At 43.1% G+C, this 13450-nt stretch overlaps 1 protein-coding gene across 1 annotated transcript in view; it reads right to left on the reverse strand.

Moving 5' to 3' along the window:
• Nucleotides 1-13450, reverse strand: part of CPNE9 (copine family member 9) — a 180818-nt gene that overhangs the window by 60193 nt on the left and 107175 nt on the right. Inside the window, exon 8 of the mRNA XM_030206386.1 lies at nucleotides 3382-3445. Coding sequence (XP_030062246.1) covers nucleotides 3382-3445 — 64 coding nt within the window. The remainder of the gene's footprint in view (nucleotides 1-3381; nucleotides 3446-13450) is intronic.

Consider the following 13450-nt stretch of genomic DNA (forward strand, 5'->3'; position numbering starts at 1 on the left):
GGCCGGATTCTACATATGGTGACTAAAATCTAGAGGCATTCAATTTATGTACCTAGCGGTATTCTATAAGCCATCTCTACATTCGGGCCCAGTGGACGTGCCTTGATTTAGATAGAGTCATTTACGCCAGTGAAAAGCTGAAGTAAATGCTTATGCCTATATCTAGGCCTGTTCCCCTGAATTCTTTAGATGTGTTTGATGGCCATGACACGCCCACACCAGGGGCATAGCCAGACTTTGGCGGGAGGGGGGTCCAGAGCCCGAGGTGAGGGGGCACATTTTAGCCCCCCCCCCGGCGCCGACGACCCCCTCCCGCCATTGCCGACCCCCTGCCACCACCAACAACAACTTTGACCCCCCCGCCGATGACCCTCTCGACCCCCCCTCCCGCCTCCTACCCTCCCCCACTGCCGCCGTTGTCTACCTTTGCTGGCGGGGGACCCCAACCCCTGCCAACCGAGGTCCTCTTCTTCCGTTGCAAGGCTTCATTCTGTTTCTGTGAGTGTGACATCCTGCACGTTGTACGTGCAGGACGTCAGACTCACAGAAACAGAACGAAGCCTTGCAGATCAGCCAGCAACGCGGCCGCTGGCTGATCTGCAAGACTTCGTTCTGTTTCTGTGAAACAGAATGCCTTGCTCTGGAAGAAGAGGACCTCGGCTGCAGGGGGTTGGGGGTCCCCCGCCAGCGAAGGTAGGCGACAGCGGCGGCGGGGGAGGGTTGGAGGTGGGAGGGGTCCAGGGCCAAATCTACGGGGCCCAGGCCCCCTGGCCCCACATAGCTACGCCACTGGCCACACTCCTCCTATGACCATGCCCCCTTTTTGGCTGTGAACATGGGAATTTATGTGCGTTGCTGTTTAGAATATGCCGAAAAAGAAGTGCATGTAAATTCCAATTATGCCCAATTAGTGTTGACAATTAGTCTTTACTGGCCATTTGACAAGACTAATTGGCTCATTACTTAACTTAGTAGCGCATGTAAATTGGCCACACACACAAATTTATGCATGCAACTTGGTACGCCATATCTAGAATCCGGGGGTTACAGCCTGCTAACGATTAGCGCTACAAACTTCACAGTCCATTGTATACCTATGGGCTGCATTAAATTTAATGCACACTAATTCGTTTGCATGCAGTACATATGTTAGCACGTGTTACTAAAAGGACCCCTTTACACTTTTTCATCTGCCAATAGTAGTTTGCGCAATTTGCAAAGAGAGCACAGTCTTAGGGCCCTGTTTACTAAGCCGCGCTATAGGCATGTTAGCGTTTTTAGTGCACACTAAAAATGAGTGTGTGCTAATGCTAAAGACACCCATATGGCTCTCTCTAGCATTAGCGCACTCTAAAAACGCTAGCTCGCCTTAGTAAACAGGGCCCTTAAAGACCTAGCTCTGATAATGTCAAAATGGCCAAGAAAACCTCAATAAAATTAACATTACCAGAAGCAACACAGGAAAAGACACAAAATGACAATTTTTCGGCAGCTCATCCCTAAGTTTCTTTAGTTGTGTGTGCGTGTGCGTGTCTATGACTGTGTGTGAATGTTTGTTTCTGTGTGTTTGTGTGTGTGTGCATGTTTATGTCTGCATGTGTGTGTCTGTTTGTGCTTCTGTGTCTGCGTGTGTGTATGCGTGTGAGAGACTGAATAGGAACTTCAATGTTAATCAAATAAGATTGGATTAGGACATTAAAATTTTCAATTTTTTTACTATTTACAAATTCTATTGCTCCAAAATACTGCTGCCCGATTACTTTTTGCAACCAATTAATTTTTTTCAAAAACAAATATGACCATGTCACACCTTTGTTGCAAGCCCTTCATGGGTTGCCTGTCCAAGCCAGAATCTATTTTAAAGTTCTTTGCTTGGTTTTTAAGATCATAAATGGATTCTGTCTAGAATACCTTTCCACTTTGACATTTGTTCAGCCTTGTAGAGCCACAACTAGGTTTATTATGTAAATAAGCTACGATTTCCTCTTTTCTTTAAACCTCATTTGGCTTCTACCACTAAGAGATTATTTATATTGGCTGTGGTCTCTATCTGGAATGTTCTGCCTACTACAATTCAGACTGAAATTATTTGCGATTCCAAAAATTACTTAGATTTTGGCTTTTTACTAGGTGTTATGCATAAATTGTATTTATGTTAGATTTGTTGTTTTCTTCACGTAGGTTACTGTATTTTTTTTTCCTTTGATTATTACTAGTATTTTTATTCTGTTGCAAACTGTTCCAAGCCTTCTGGTGCGACACAGCATACAAGACCTGATATGTTATGTTAAATTATTTCTTATTATTCCTTATTTCTATATTTTATTAATACCATTATTTGCAATGGTGAATATTTATTATTTCCAATTATTCTTAAGCATTGGATATGTTTGTAGAAAAATAAGCAATTCCTGAACTGTAGCATACAGATTGCTTAATTAGTGATAGGGTACTCGGAACTCAAGGCCAGCCCAAGAGTATTTGACATCCTAGGCAAATTTTCACCATGCACCCTTTCATTAAGAAGCAGCTTAAAGTCCCCCTCATCCAGCATCTTCCCTTCCCCTCTCTACCTTTCCATAGTCCAACATCACCCCTTCCCTCTCCTCTATTCTTTCCACAGTGTCCAGTATCTCTCTTCTTCTCCATCTCCACTCCTCCCGTGGTGTCCAGCATCTCACTCCTTCCCTACTTCCCCTACCACAAGGCATTCAGCGGCTTCCCTACCATGTCCAGGGTCACACTGGCACCAATGCAGTAGTCATGATGCCTACAGAACTTTCTATTTTGGAGGGACTGGGACTCAGCAGGCCTTATGCATGATGGATGCTCAAGATCTTGCACAAGCCACAATGAATCTTCTATAGACAGAACGACTACCATGGTGATGCTACTGCTTAAACTGTGCTGCCCTAGATGGATGCCTAATCTGCCTAGTGGATGGGCTGGCCCTAACAGTACATAACCCTCTTTGATCCAGGGGTCTTCTTGTAGTCCAAGAGTAGAAGACCTTCAGTATTTGCAGATATTAATAATACAGAAGTGAAAAGCAGAAGGGAGAATGAAAGAGCCTGAAAGAACAAATTGGAAAAACTGATTCATCTAAATAAGTGAGGAAAAGAAACACATGAGACAGAACACATAGTGAGCCCAATTTCATTTCCTGCTCCTCTATCATGATGAAATCTTCAGCTGAGATGGAGGTTCTAGGGAACTCTAATTAACAGGACTTTGGGACTGATTGAGAACAGTTGCCTGAAGCCTTTTTCTGTCATTCCTTCTCCGTACAGTATGGTTTCGATGCAAACAGATTCAGAAGATAGGAGGATGCAAAAATGAAGATGAACCAGGGCAAAAAGGTTTAATTTAGAATGTACCAACCCGACAATTGCTCAGCTCCTCGGCAGTTAAGATAATGGTTCCACATTTCTTTCCCGGGATTCCTCTGTGTGAGACAGGAAAGAGAGAGAGAGAAATTACAATTTATCAATACGAACAGCTTATGTTGAATTCTAAGAGCCAGAAAGAATGACAGATTGAGGTCTGACTCTGAGGCCATTTCTAAGCACGGACAATGCAATTAGTGTGTGCGACTGCTGTGCTCCGAGATGTGCCCCTCCCTTTTCAAGGCTACCAAGGCAGTAAAAAGAGGAGTATAATGTAATGATAAATACTTCCATTTGAGATAAACTTCCATTTCTGGTATAATGCAGAATAATTAAAGACTTTGTACATCTTGGGGCCTCATTTAACAAGGGTTACCAGCTACTTCTAGTTCAGCAAACGCAGCCTGTAATTTAACCCTCTTCATCTACTGAGTGCCGAGCACCCTGTAGGCCAGGGGTGTCCACATCCAGTTCTTAAGGGTCACAAGTAGGTTTTGTTTTCAGGATATTCCTAATAATAATGAGGGATATTTGCTTGCAGATATATGTCATCCAGGAATAACATGTATAGAATGTTTGTACGTTTGGGAAGCTTGCCAAGTGCCCTTGGCCTGGATTGGCCACTGTCGTGGACAGGATGCTGGGCTCGATGGACCCTTGGTCTTTTCCCAGTGTGGCATTACTTATGTACTTCATGTATTCATAAACCAAAACTGTTTGTTGGCTCAAGGAATGGACTCGGAGACCCTTGACTTACAGAGTATATTGTAAATACTATCTGTAGAGGGGCACTGGGTATATGAAAGTGATTCAGTCTGTGCCTGTGAAAGAAACTGTGGCTAACAGGTGGGCTTCAGAGTTCTTAAGTGAGGGTATATCTATAGTGCATAGGTCAGGAATGGGTCACCACAATCCTCAAGGACCACAACCAGGTTGGGTCTTCAAGATTTCCCCAATGAATATGCACAAGGTCTACTTGCATACAATGCAATCAGTTCAAGCAAATCAATCTCATGCATATTCACTATGGAAATCTTCAAGACCCAACCGGGTCATGGCCCTTGAGGACTGTAGTTGCCCACCCCTGGCATAGGGGGTGTTTCTAGGAGAAGTGACAATCAGGTGCTAACATTTATGCACATACATGTTCAGAACACTAGCATACAAGTGCACAGTTTACAGGTGGGCATGCACATGGTAGATGTGAGCAGAGAATGGGTGGGATGCTCCTTTATCTGTGTAAGGAGCAGACGAGCTCCTTGCCTTGCAGGCAGTCCTGAGGTGGCCCAGGGTGTATCTGGCTAATAGTCAAGCATTTTTTTCCCGCCAGTGTCATTATGCTCATATTAGCCCTCTCCTCAAGTCACTTCACTGGCTTCCTATCCGTTTCCGCATACAGTTCAAACTCCTCTTATTGACCTATAAGTGCATTCACTCTGCAGTTCCTCAGTACCTCTCCACTCTCATCTCTCCCTACATTCCTCCCCAGGAACTCCGTTCACTGGGTAAATCTCTCTTATCTGCACCCTTCTCCTCCACCGCTAACCCCAGACTCCGTTCCTTTTATCTTGCTGCACCATATGCCTGGAATAGACTTCCTGAGCCAGTACGTCAAGTTCCATCTCTGGCCATCTTCAAATCTAAGCTAAAAGCCCACCTTTTTGATGCTGCTTTTAACTCCTAACCCTTATTCACTTTTCAGAACCCTTATTTTATCATCCTCACTTTAATATTCCCTTACCTCTTGTTTGTCCTGTTTGTCTGTCCTAATTAGATTGTAAGCTCTGTCGAGCAGGGACTGTCTCTTCATGTTCAAGTGTACAGCGCTGCGTACATCTAGTAGCGCTTTAGAAATGATAAGTAGTAGTAGTAACATATAGAGACTATAAATTGTATATTTATTTATTTATTTTCGACATTTCTATCCCACATTATCCAGAGGGAAGCTCAGGTTTAATGCAGCTTACATATCAAACACTAAAGAACGATACAGGATATGAAACAGTAATGGATTAAACAATGCAACATTATGCAATTATAACATCTTGGATCAAACAGATATAGTAGGTAAATGGTTTACCAGAAACGTATCAATTTTATGGAAGTAATTGAAAGGAAAGAAAAAGGAAGAGCTTGAATTGAACAAAAGAATAACTATTATATCAGTAGCCAGTAATAAAGGGATGGGTAGAATGAGATTCACTTTTCAAGGCAGGGGTTTTTAGAGAGGATAAGGTCAGGTAGGAAAGTGACAGGTGTTGGATCAATTCAAATTGAGTTCGTTGGTTTATTGAAGGCTGAAATAAAGAAGTGTGTTATGTGAATAACTGGCTCTAAGGTGCACACTTAGACCAGCAATATGACTGCTGTAAGTGTTGGGCCCTAAGCACTTATGTGTATGTACAGTAGTATATGAAGTGGAGGAGTGGCCTAGTGGTTAGAGCACTGGTCTTGACATCCAGAGATGGTTGGTTCAAATCCCACTGCTGTCCAGGGGCGTAGCTATGTGGGGCCATGGGGGCCTGGGCCCCCATAGATTTGGCCCTAGACCCCCTGCCGATGACCCTCTCAACCCCCCCTCCAGTCGTCAGCCATTGCCTACCTTTGCCGGCAGGGGACCCCAACCCTGCCAGCAAAGGTCCTCTTCTTTTGTTTCTGAGTCTGACTTCCTGCACGTACAACTGCACGTCAGACTCAGAAACAAAACGAAGGAAGAAGAGGACCTCAGCTGGCGGGGGTTGGGGTCCCTGCCAGCAAAGGTAGGCGATGGTGACGGAGGGTTGGCAGCAGGAGGGGGGTCGAGAGGGTCGTCGGCAGGGGGGGGGGGGTCAAAGTTGTTGTTGTTGGTGATGGTGGCGGCAGTGGCAGGGGGGTTGGCGGTGCCGGGGAGGGGCTAAATTGTGCCCCCTCACCTCGGGCTCTGGACCCCCCTCCCGCCAAAGTCTGGCTATGTCCCTGCTGCTGTCCCTTGTGATCTTGGGCAAGTCACTTATCTCAGGTACTAACTTAGATTGTGAGCCCTCCAGGGACAGGGAAATACCCACTGTACCTAAATGTAACTCAGCTTGGATTACTACTGAAAAGGTGTGAGCAAAATCCAAATAAATTGTACAAAAAGAGGTGCCTACTTTCCTTTACAGGTTCACTGTTATAAAATTACAGAAATAGGTGTAAATACAATAATTGTGCGAGCACAAGAGTAAGGTACAGTTACACACCTAACTTTAGGCCAGCTCAGTGGCTGATGTAAATGCTCATACCTGTTAGGCGTGTAATTGTTAGTATGCTAAAACCTGTGCTCACAAATTCTAGACACAGCCCTGACCTACCCATGCGCCTACCAGATCAACACTCCCCTTGCAGTTGCATGTTATGGGTTTTTTAATGCGCAATTTACAGAATCCTAAGGACAGTTTACGTGTAACTGGCAATTAATGTCAATTAGCAGCTACTTATCACATAACGTTATGTGCACAACTGACACTATTCTGTAACTTATTTGTGCACTTTTGAACACTAACCTCCAGATTTTATAAATGGCGACTAAAGTTGCGCACGCAAATCTGCACATGTAGTTGATTTGTGTGCATAACTTAATTGTTTAACAATCTAATCAGTGCTGATAATTGACTGATAATGGGCAATTATTGGAACTAATGAGAATTTACATGGGAAAACGATCTTCAAATTCAGGTATCACCCAATTAGTGGTTTTATCTCTGGTCTAAAGTGAATAGGCTTATAGCTTCGGCCAGCTACGTGCAATCATTATATTTCTTTCATCATAGGGCAATTTGGACTCCTCATAAATTGGCGGTAGCTGGCCACAATGCAGCAATGATTTTGCTACTGAGAGAAAAACATGTGATTTATACTAAATTGAACCCGTCGATTCCCAATATGAACTCCGAATTTGCCTGACATGTCTAGATTTTAAGTAATACATGCAAAGCCTATTCACTTATAATATTAATGCTTGGGATGCATTTGTGCTAGTAGTGCAGAACTTCCTTGGGAACAGATGAGCTGAAAACTATGCTGAACTAGTAGACAACATGCTTAAAGCATATGAACAACTTGGCTGCCAAATGTCTTTGAAAGTGCATTTTTATTACATTCCTATCTTGACTTTTTCCCACCCAATTTGGGACACGTAAGTGACGAACATGGAGAGAGGTTCCATAAAGACATTTCTACGATGGAGAACAGATATCAAGGCCGCTGGAATCCCAACATGATGGGGGACTACTGCTGATTTTTGCAACGGAAAAATATGACCGGTCACAAACGCAAAAGTAGATGCCTGAAGCACTTTTAACAGTACTGGGCCTTGCTGATAAGACTTTTAAACTGGAATACGAGACTTTTTTGAAATTTTGTTATTCCATTACATTTTCATATACTGTTTACTATGAAAACTTTGATGTAGATCAGGTAATTGTTGGAGTAAAACTCGTTCTGTAAAAAATTATTCAATGCTTTCCAAGTGCTTAATTCATTTGGGCAAACTTATGCACAACAAGATTTCCTGACGTGTTACAACAATTCTGACTTCGGATTTGGAATACGCACACTGAATTTAGTATAGGACAAATGGTTTTTGTCCAGTAGCACACAAAAAACATTTTTTTTGTTGTGCTGTGAAATGTTGGTCCTGTGGCTCGCACACTGGTACCTTGCTTCATATGATATTTGATTGTAGATTGACTTATGACTTTTGGTGTCAGGTGTGGTCTTTTATTTCAAATATTCTTCCTGTACAGGGTCCAATTACTCCTTCAATTATTATGTTAGGTTCTGGGCTATTCCAAGATCAATTGGATGTTTCCCAACAAAAATGACTGAACATTTTAGTTGTTGCTGCACTGAAACTGATTCTTATGCATTGGAATGATATTTCTATTCTCAATTCTACTTTTTGGTGGCATTCAATTTTACAGATTCATAAATTTAAAACCTCTGTTGCAGACAAAATGGGTGAGACATATTCTACTGCTAAAATTTGGTCTCATGTGGATAATTATCTGAAATCTTATAATTTTAGGTAACTTGTTTAAGATTTATTATTTTGATTAGCAGGGGGGGGGGGTCTTTGAATTCTGTGTTACAGTTGATGTTATTACTTGAAGTTATTGCTTGATAAATTGTTTACCTTTTTCTAAAACCAATAAAATTCTTGGACATAAAAAAAAAAAGAAATTAAGCATATTACTGGTGCACGTAAATTCTAATGCTTGGATCACAAAAGGGGGTGTGTCCATGGGAGGTGCATGGGCAGGTCATGGGAGTTTCTGAGAATTATACGCACTGTTACAGAATATGCCTGATCTGCGCCTAAATAAAGCACGGTTATTTATACCCGGTTTTAGTTGGTGTAAATGGCTGCGCCTACATTTTAGTTGCAGGAAGGCCACTACGTGTATTCTATAAACTGCGCCTAACTTTAGGCAGGGATTACAAGACAGCACTAAGTGCGGTTTTGTACCGCGTCGATTTTTTTGGGTGCCATATATAGAATCTGGCCCTAAGCGTAAAACTGTGTGTGCACATTTATAGAATTTGGGGATAGTGCAAAACAACAGATGTGTATGGATGGACGGACAGACAGATCCTCCGCAAAAGGCACCATCACTTCAGCGAAACACAATGCATTTCCCGTTGGCTGTACAGCCTATGGCTTTCTGGACACTGTTGTGCTACTAATTTTCACATTCTTCCATGAATGCTTTAATAAATACAGCACCAGGACCCAAAGGCACCTTCATCCCCCCCCCCCCCTTTCCACTCCTCCTTTTTTAATAGTGCTAAAGAGATGGTTCAGCTGCTTTTCTACAGACCCAGTATGATTCTGTTCTTTTGACTGTAAACTCTACACCAAAATGCATCAAAGAAAAATCCAGTACAAAGCCACGGGGAAATCAGATGGTAGGTTAAAAGAGAGACATTATTCTGCTTTTACTGGGACAGTTCAAATGTTCAAAGAGTAAAGAAAGAAAGGAAAGGAGAGAGAGAGTGGAGGGGGCAGTGGAAACACCTGTAGTGCTGACGGAGTTTTTCTAAATAAATGGATTTGTAGGTGATCTCGTTTAACACTGATGACTCAACTAGGGAGCCCCTGTCACCAACGGTTTTGCAAAAAGAAAACACAGTAAGATGTTGATGTATTTATTTAGGGGTCTTTTTACTAAGCAGTGGTAAGCCCACCACAGGCTTGCCATGTGCCAATCCACAACTACCACAGGAGCCTGGCAGATGTTCCCACACCTAAAATGCGCCATTTTCGGCACTACAAAATCGGTCCTATTTTTGGGTGGCGGTAAGGGCTCTCCACTGAAATGGCCATGCGGGAAGTGGTTCACTTTCCACACAAAATAAACCACTCAATAGATGATTACCGTATAGACTTTTTCTTCAGACCTCAGAGGTAGACCCAAAATCACTAGAAAGTCACCATGACATCGTTTTATATATGGCGACGGGGTTCATACCCTTCTCGTCATAGGTCACAGATTGTATTTTCTATGTAAATTTATGTATTTATTTGTTACATTTGTATCCCACATTTTCCCACACATTTGCAGGCTCAATGTGGCTTACATAATACCGTGAAGGCATTCACCAAGTCCGGTACGGGATAAGTACAAAATGTTGTAGTGGGGTAGGGAAGATAAGATTCAATCAAGTTGGGTTTGAGGTAAAAGGGTTTGTCAATGTTCAATACAATTTTTGATAGTGAAGTGTTGCAGGGCTGAGTCACTTAAGTTGGGTCACTCGGATATGTATTTATTTCTTATAATTTTTCAAAAGCTATAAACTTCAGTATCCATAAAAATATGGTATAAACATATTGTACTTAGCTTTTATAGAATCATGTCAGCTGAAAAGCTAGGGCTGTACAACAGCTTATGCAGATTGTTATGAAGCTGATATAGGGCTCCACTTACCGCACAGCCATTTCTTTTTCCAAAAATGGACCACCTTTTACCCGCGGTGGTAAAAGGGGGCCTCTGCGGGCGCCAAAAACACATGCCGATGCTAGCGCAGGCCCCCTTTCACCGCAGCTTAGTAAAAAAAAAGACCCCTTACAGACTCACAGAAATAGAACGAAGCCTTGCAGATCAGCCAGCAAGGCTTTGTGAGTCTGTAAGGGGTCACAAAGGAGTCTCTTTACCAAGCTGCGGTAAAACGTGGCCATAAGCGTGCTCTTATGTGGGCCTTTCCTACATGCAAAGGCCATTTTTACCGCTGACAGAAAATGGCTGCTTTTCCAAATTAATAGACACGCACTAATGTCGCCATTAGCAAGCAGCCATTATCAAAAACGAGCACATAAACCCTTAGCGCCACCTATTTTGTAGGTGGAAAGAGCTCATACAGTAATCCTGCGCTAATTAGTTAGTACGCAGCAATGTAGCTCCACTACTTTGTGCTGTCACGCCCACTCTCTGCCCCCTAGACATGCCCCCTCAGACAAAAATTCTGAAAAATTATTTATCGTGCGGAACTTACTGTGGGACACCTCAGCACATCCTGCGGTAATCCCAAAATCACAGCATAGTTGTTTTTGCCTTATTTTGACAATTGCGTTCAGGACATTGCAGTGCTACATAGGTACCTTCCTTTGCCTGGCTCTGTGGCGCCTCCAGGAGGTTGTTTTTGGGAAGAAGGCAATGACCATAGGACCACACAAGCCAACGAGCCATATGTCATGCAATGCATTTCTGTGGTCACAATGGAGCTCCATAATGGTTGATTTGTTCAATGTTAAGAGTACAAAATAGAATTATGCATGTCTCATTTTTAAAACCTTTATTGTAAAAAATATCAGCATTAATTCCATGCATCCCCTAGAATTTAAATGCACACCGAGTACTGTGAGATAGAACAGGAAGTGATCTGTCATTCTAGGTGGTCATCAAAACCAAATGTTTACTGTGAAGGCATAAGATGCGATCCTCCTGACATTCAGCGCTACTTAACCAGCCAGAACGGCTGCTGACCGGTTAAATAGTGCTTAACTGGCTATCTTTGACCTGTTGAAAGATAATTGGCTAAGTCTGAATATTGACATAGCCAGTTATCTTTAAACTGGCCAAAAATAAACCGTATATTCAATGCCAGTCACCAGAAACGACCCGGCATTGAATAGCCAGGTGCAGCATCGATCGCAGGAGTTAGCAGTCTGAATATCGTCTCCAATGTCAATGAGCCATGCTCCAGTTCATTTGCCAGAGAAAGATATGACTTGCTAACGATCACTAAAACGAGATGAGCAACACTGGGGAGGAGGGGGGCGACGTGCACCGTACAAACACGTTCAGTGCTCTGGTTGTGCTTGCAAATGTTTCAACAAAACTAGTTAATTAACCTTCACAGCTCTGTTACTTAGTAACAAATTCAGCAAAAATGACGAGGATGACCATCCATCCTCTCAAACACTGATTTCCAAAACTGTTATGAGGACCTGCAGCCAGTCAGGTTTTCACCACATCTTACTGTATATGTACTAGATAAATTTGCATGCACATTCTCCACTGCATGCAAATTGATCTCATGCATATCTTGAAAGCTGGATTGCCTGGGGTCTTCCAGGACAGGTATGTGAATCACTGCTGTAGAGCAATGATACTTATTCTGGGCTGGAGGGAGATTTGGAGCAGTCTGTTTTTCAGGATACCCCGAATGACAATGCATGAGATATATTTTCATACATTGGAGGAGGCAGGATATGCAAATCTACTACTACTACTACTAATAATTTCTATAGTGCTACTAGATTACAGGCAGGTATTTTTTCTGTCCCTAGCGGGCTCACAATCTAAGTTGATGTACCTGGGGTAAGGAAGGATTAAGAGACTTACCCAAGGTCACAAGGAGTTGCAGTGGGAATTGAACCCAGTGGGAATCGAACCCAGGTTGCCAGGATCAAAGCCCGCTGCACTAGCCATTAGGCTGCTCCTCCACTCTATCTTACACATATTTATTAAGAATATCCTGAGACACAGACTGGCCAGGCAGTACTTGAAGATGACTTTGAGAACCAACTGCTCTTGAGAGGCTGCACTGCCAACTTCTTGCATGTCACTGCCACTCATACACTTTCCGGTCAATATTCAAAGCAATTTCAGCAGGCAGGGGAGGTTCCTTACTTAATTACACTCGGTGGACCAGCTGCGATATTCAGCAGCAATGAACCGGGCAGTGCAACTGAATATTGGCTCTGACCAGCTGTTTCTGAAGTGGGCAGGACAGGGGAGTTCCGAGGGTGGAATTGAGGAGTACCAGTGTCTGTATAGCTAAGCGATCAAATGGAGTGGCCTAGTGGTTAGGGTGGTGGACTTTGGTCCTGGGGAACTGAGGAACTGAGTTCGATTCCCGGCACAGGCAGCTCCTTGTGACTCTGGGCAAGTCACTTAACCCTCCGTTGCCTGCCGCATTGAGCCTGCCATGAGTGGGAAAGCACGGGGTACAAATGTAACAAATAAATAAATAAACAGGACTGGAGAAGTAGCAGGTCCTAACTTTGGTTGCTTAGTTAGGGGATTTGGAATGGAGGAGAGCAATTTGTGTTATGCTGTTTATTGGGGGTGCAGAATTGGGGATGGGGAAGGGAAGACCTATCCCTGTAGGCAGATACCAGCCAATATTCAGCTGGGACCTACATAGGTGGGTTCAGGCTGAATTTCAGGTGGGACCTGGGCAGCAAACTCTTGGCCAGTCAGCCCCGGATATGGCCCTGCATTGAATATCCAGGGCTTAGCCAGCGTTGGGCAGGCTGAATATTGACTGGCTTCTGTCGGTGCAATCACTATAATTGTAGTTCCATAACTGTAGATAGGTAAAAAAATATTTTATTAAATAAATATTCAAATCAGCCCGACACTGGCCGTGTTTCACCTAACAGGGCTGCGTCAGGGGCTATACAATCAGGTTGTAAAATGTGCGGAAGCCTGAAATCATAAATCTTCCAAAATGTGGTAAAAAAACAGCATAACCAGATAATCATAAAAGTAGTACCGCGAATACCATCCTGTACCTTCTCAAATCTGAAACGCTGAAAAAGT

Source organism: Microcaecilia unicolor, chromosome 6 (genome assembly GCF_901765095.1).
Source record: "Microcaecilia unicolor chromosome 6, aMicUni1.1, whole genome shotgun sequence".
NCBI lineage: Eukaryota > Metazoa > Chordata > Amphibia > Gymnophiona > Siphonopidae > Microcaecilia > Microcaecilia unicolor.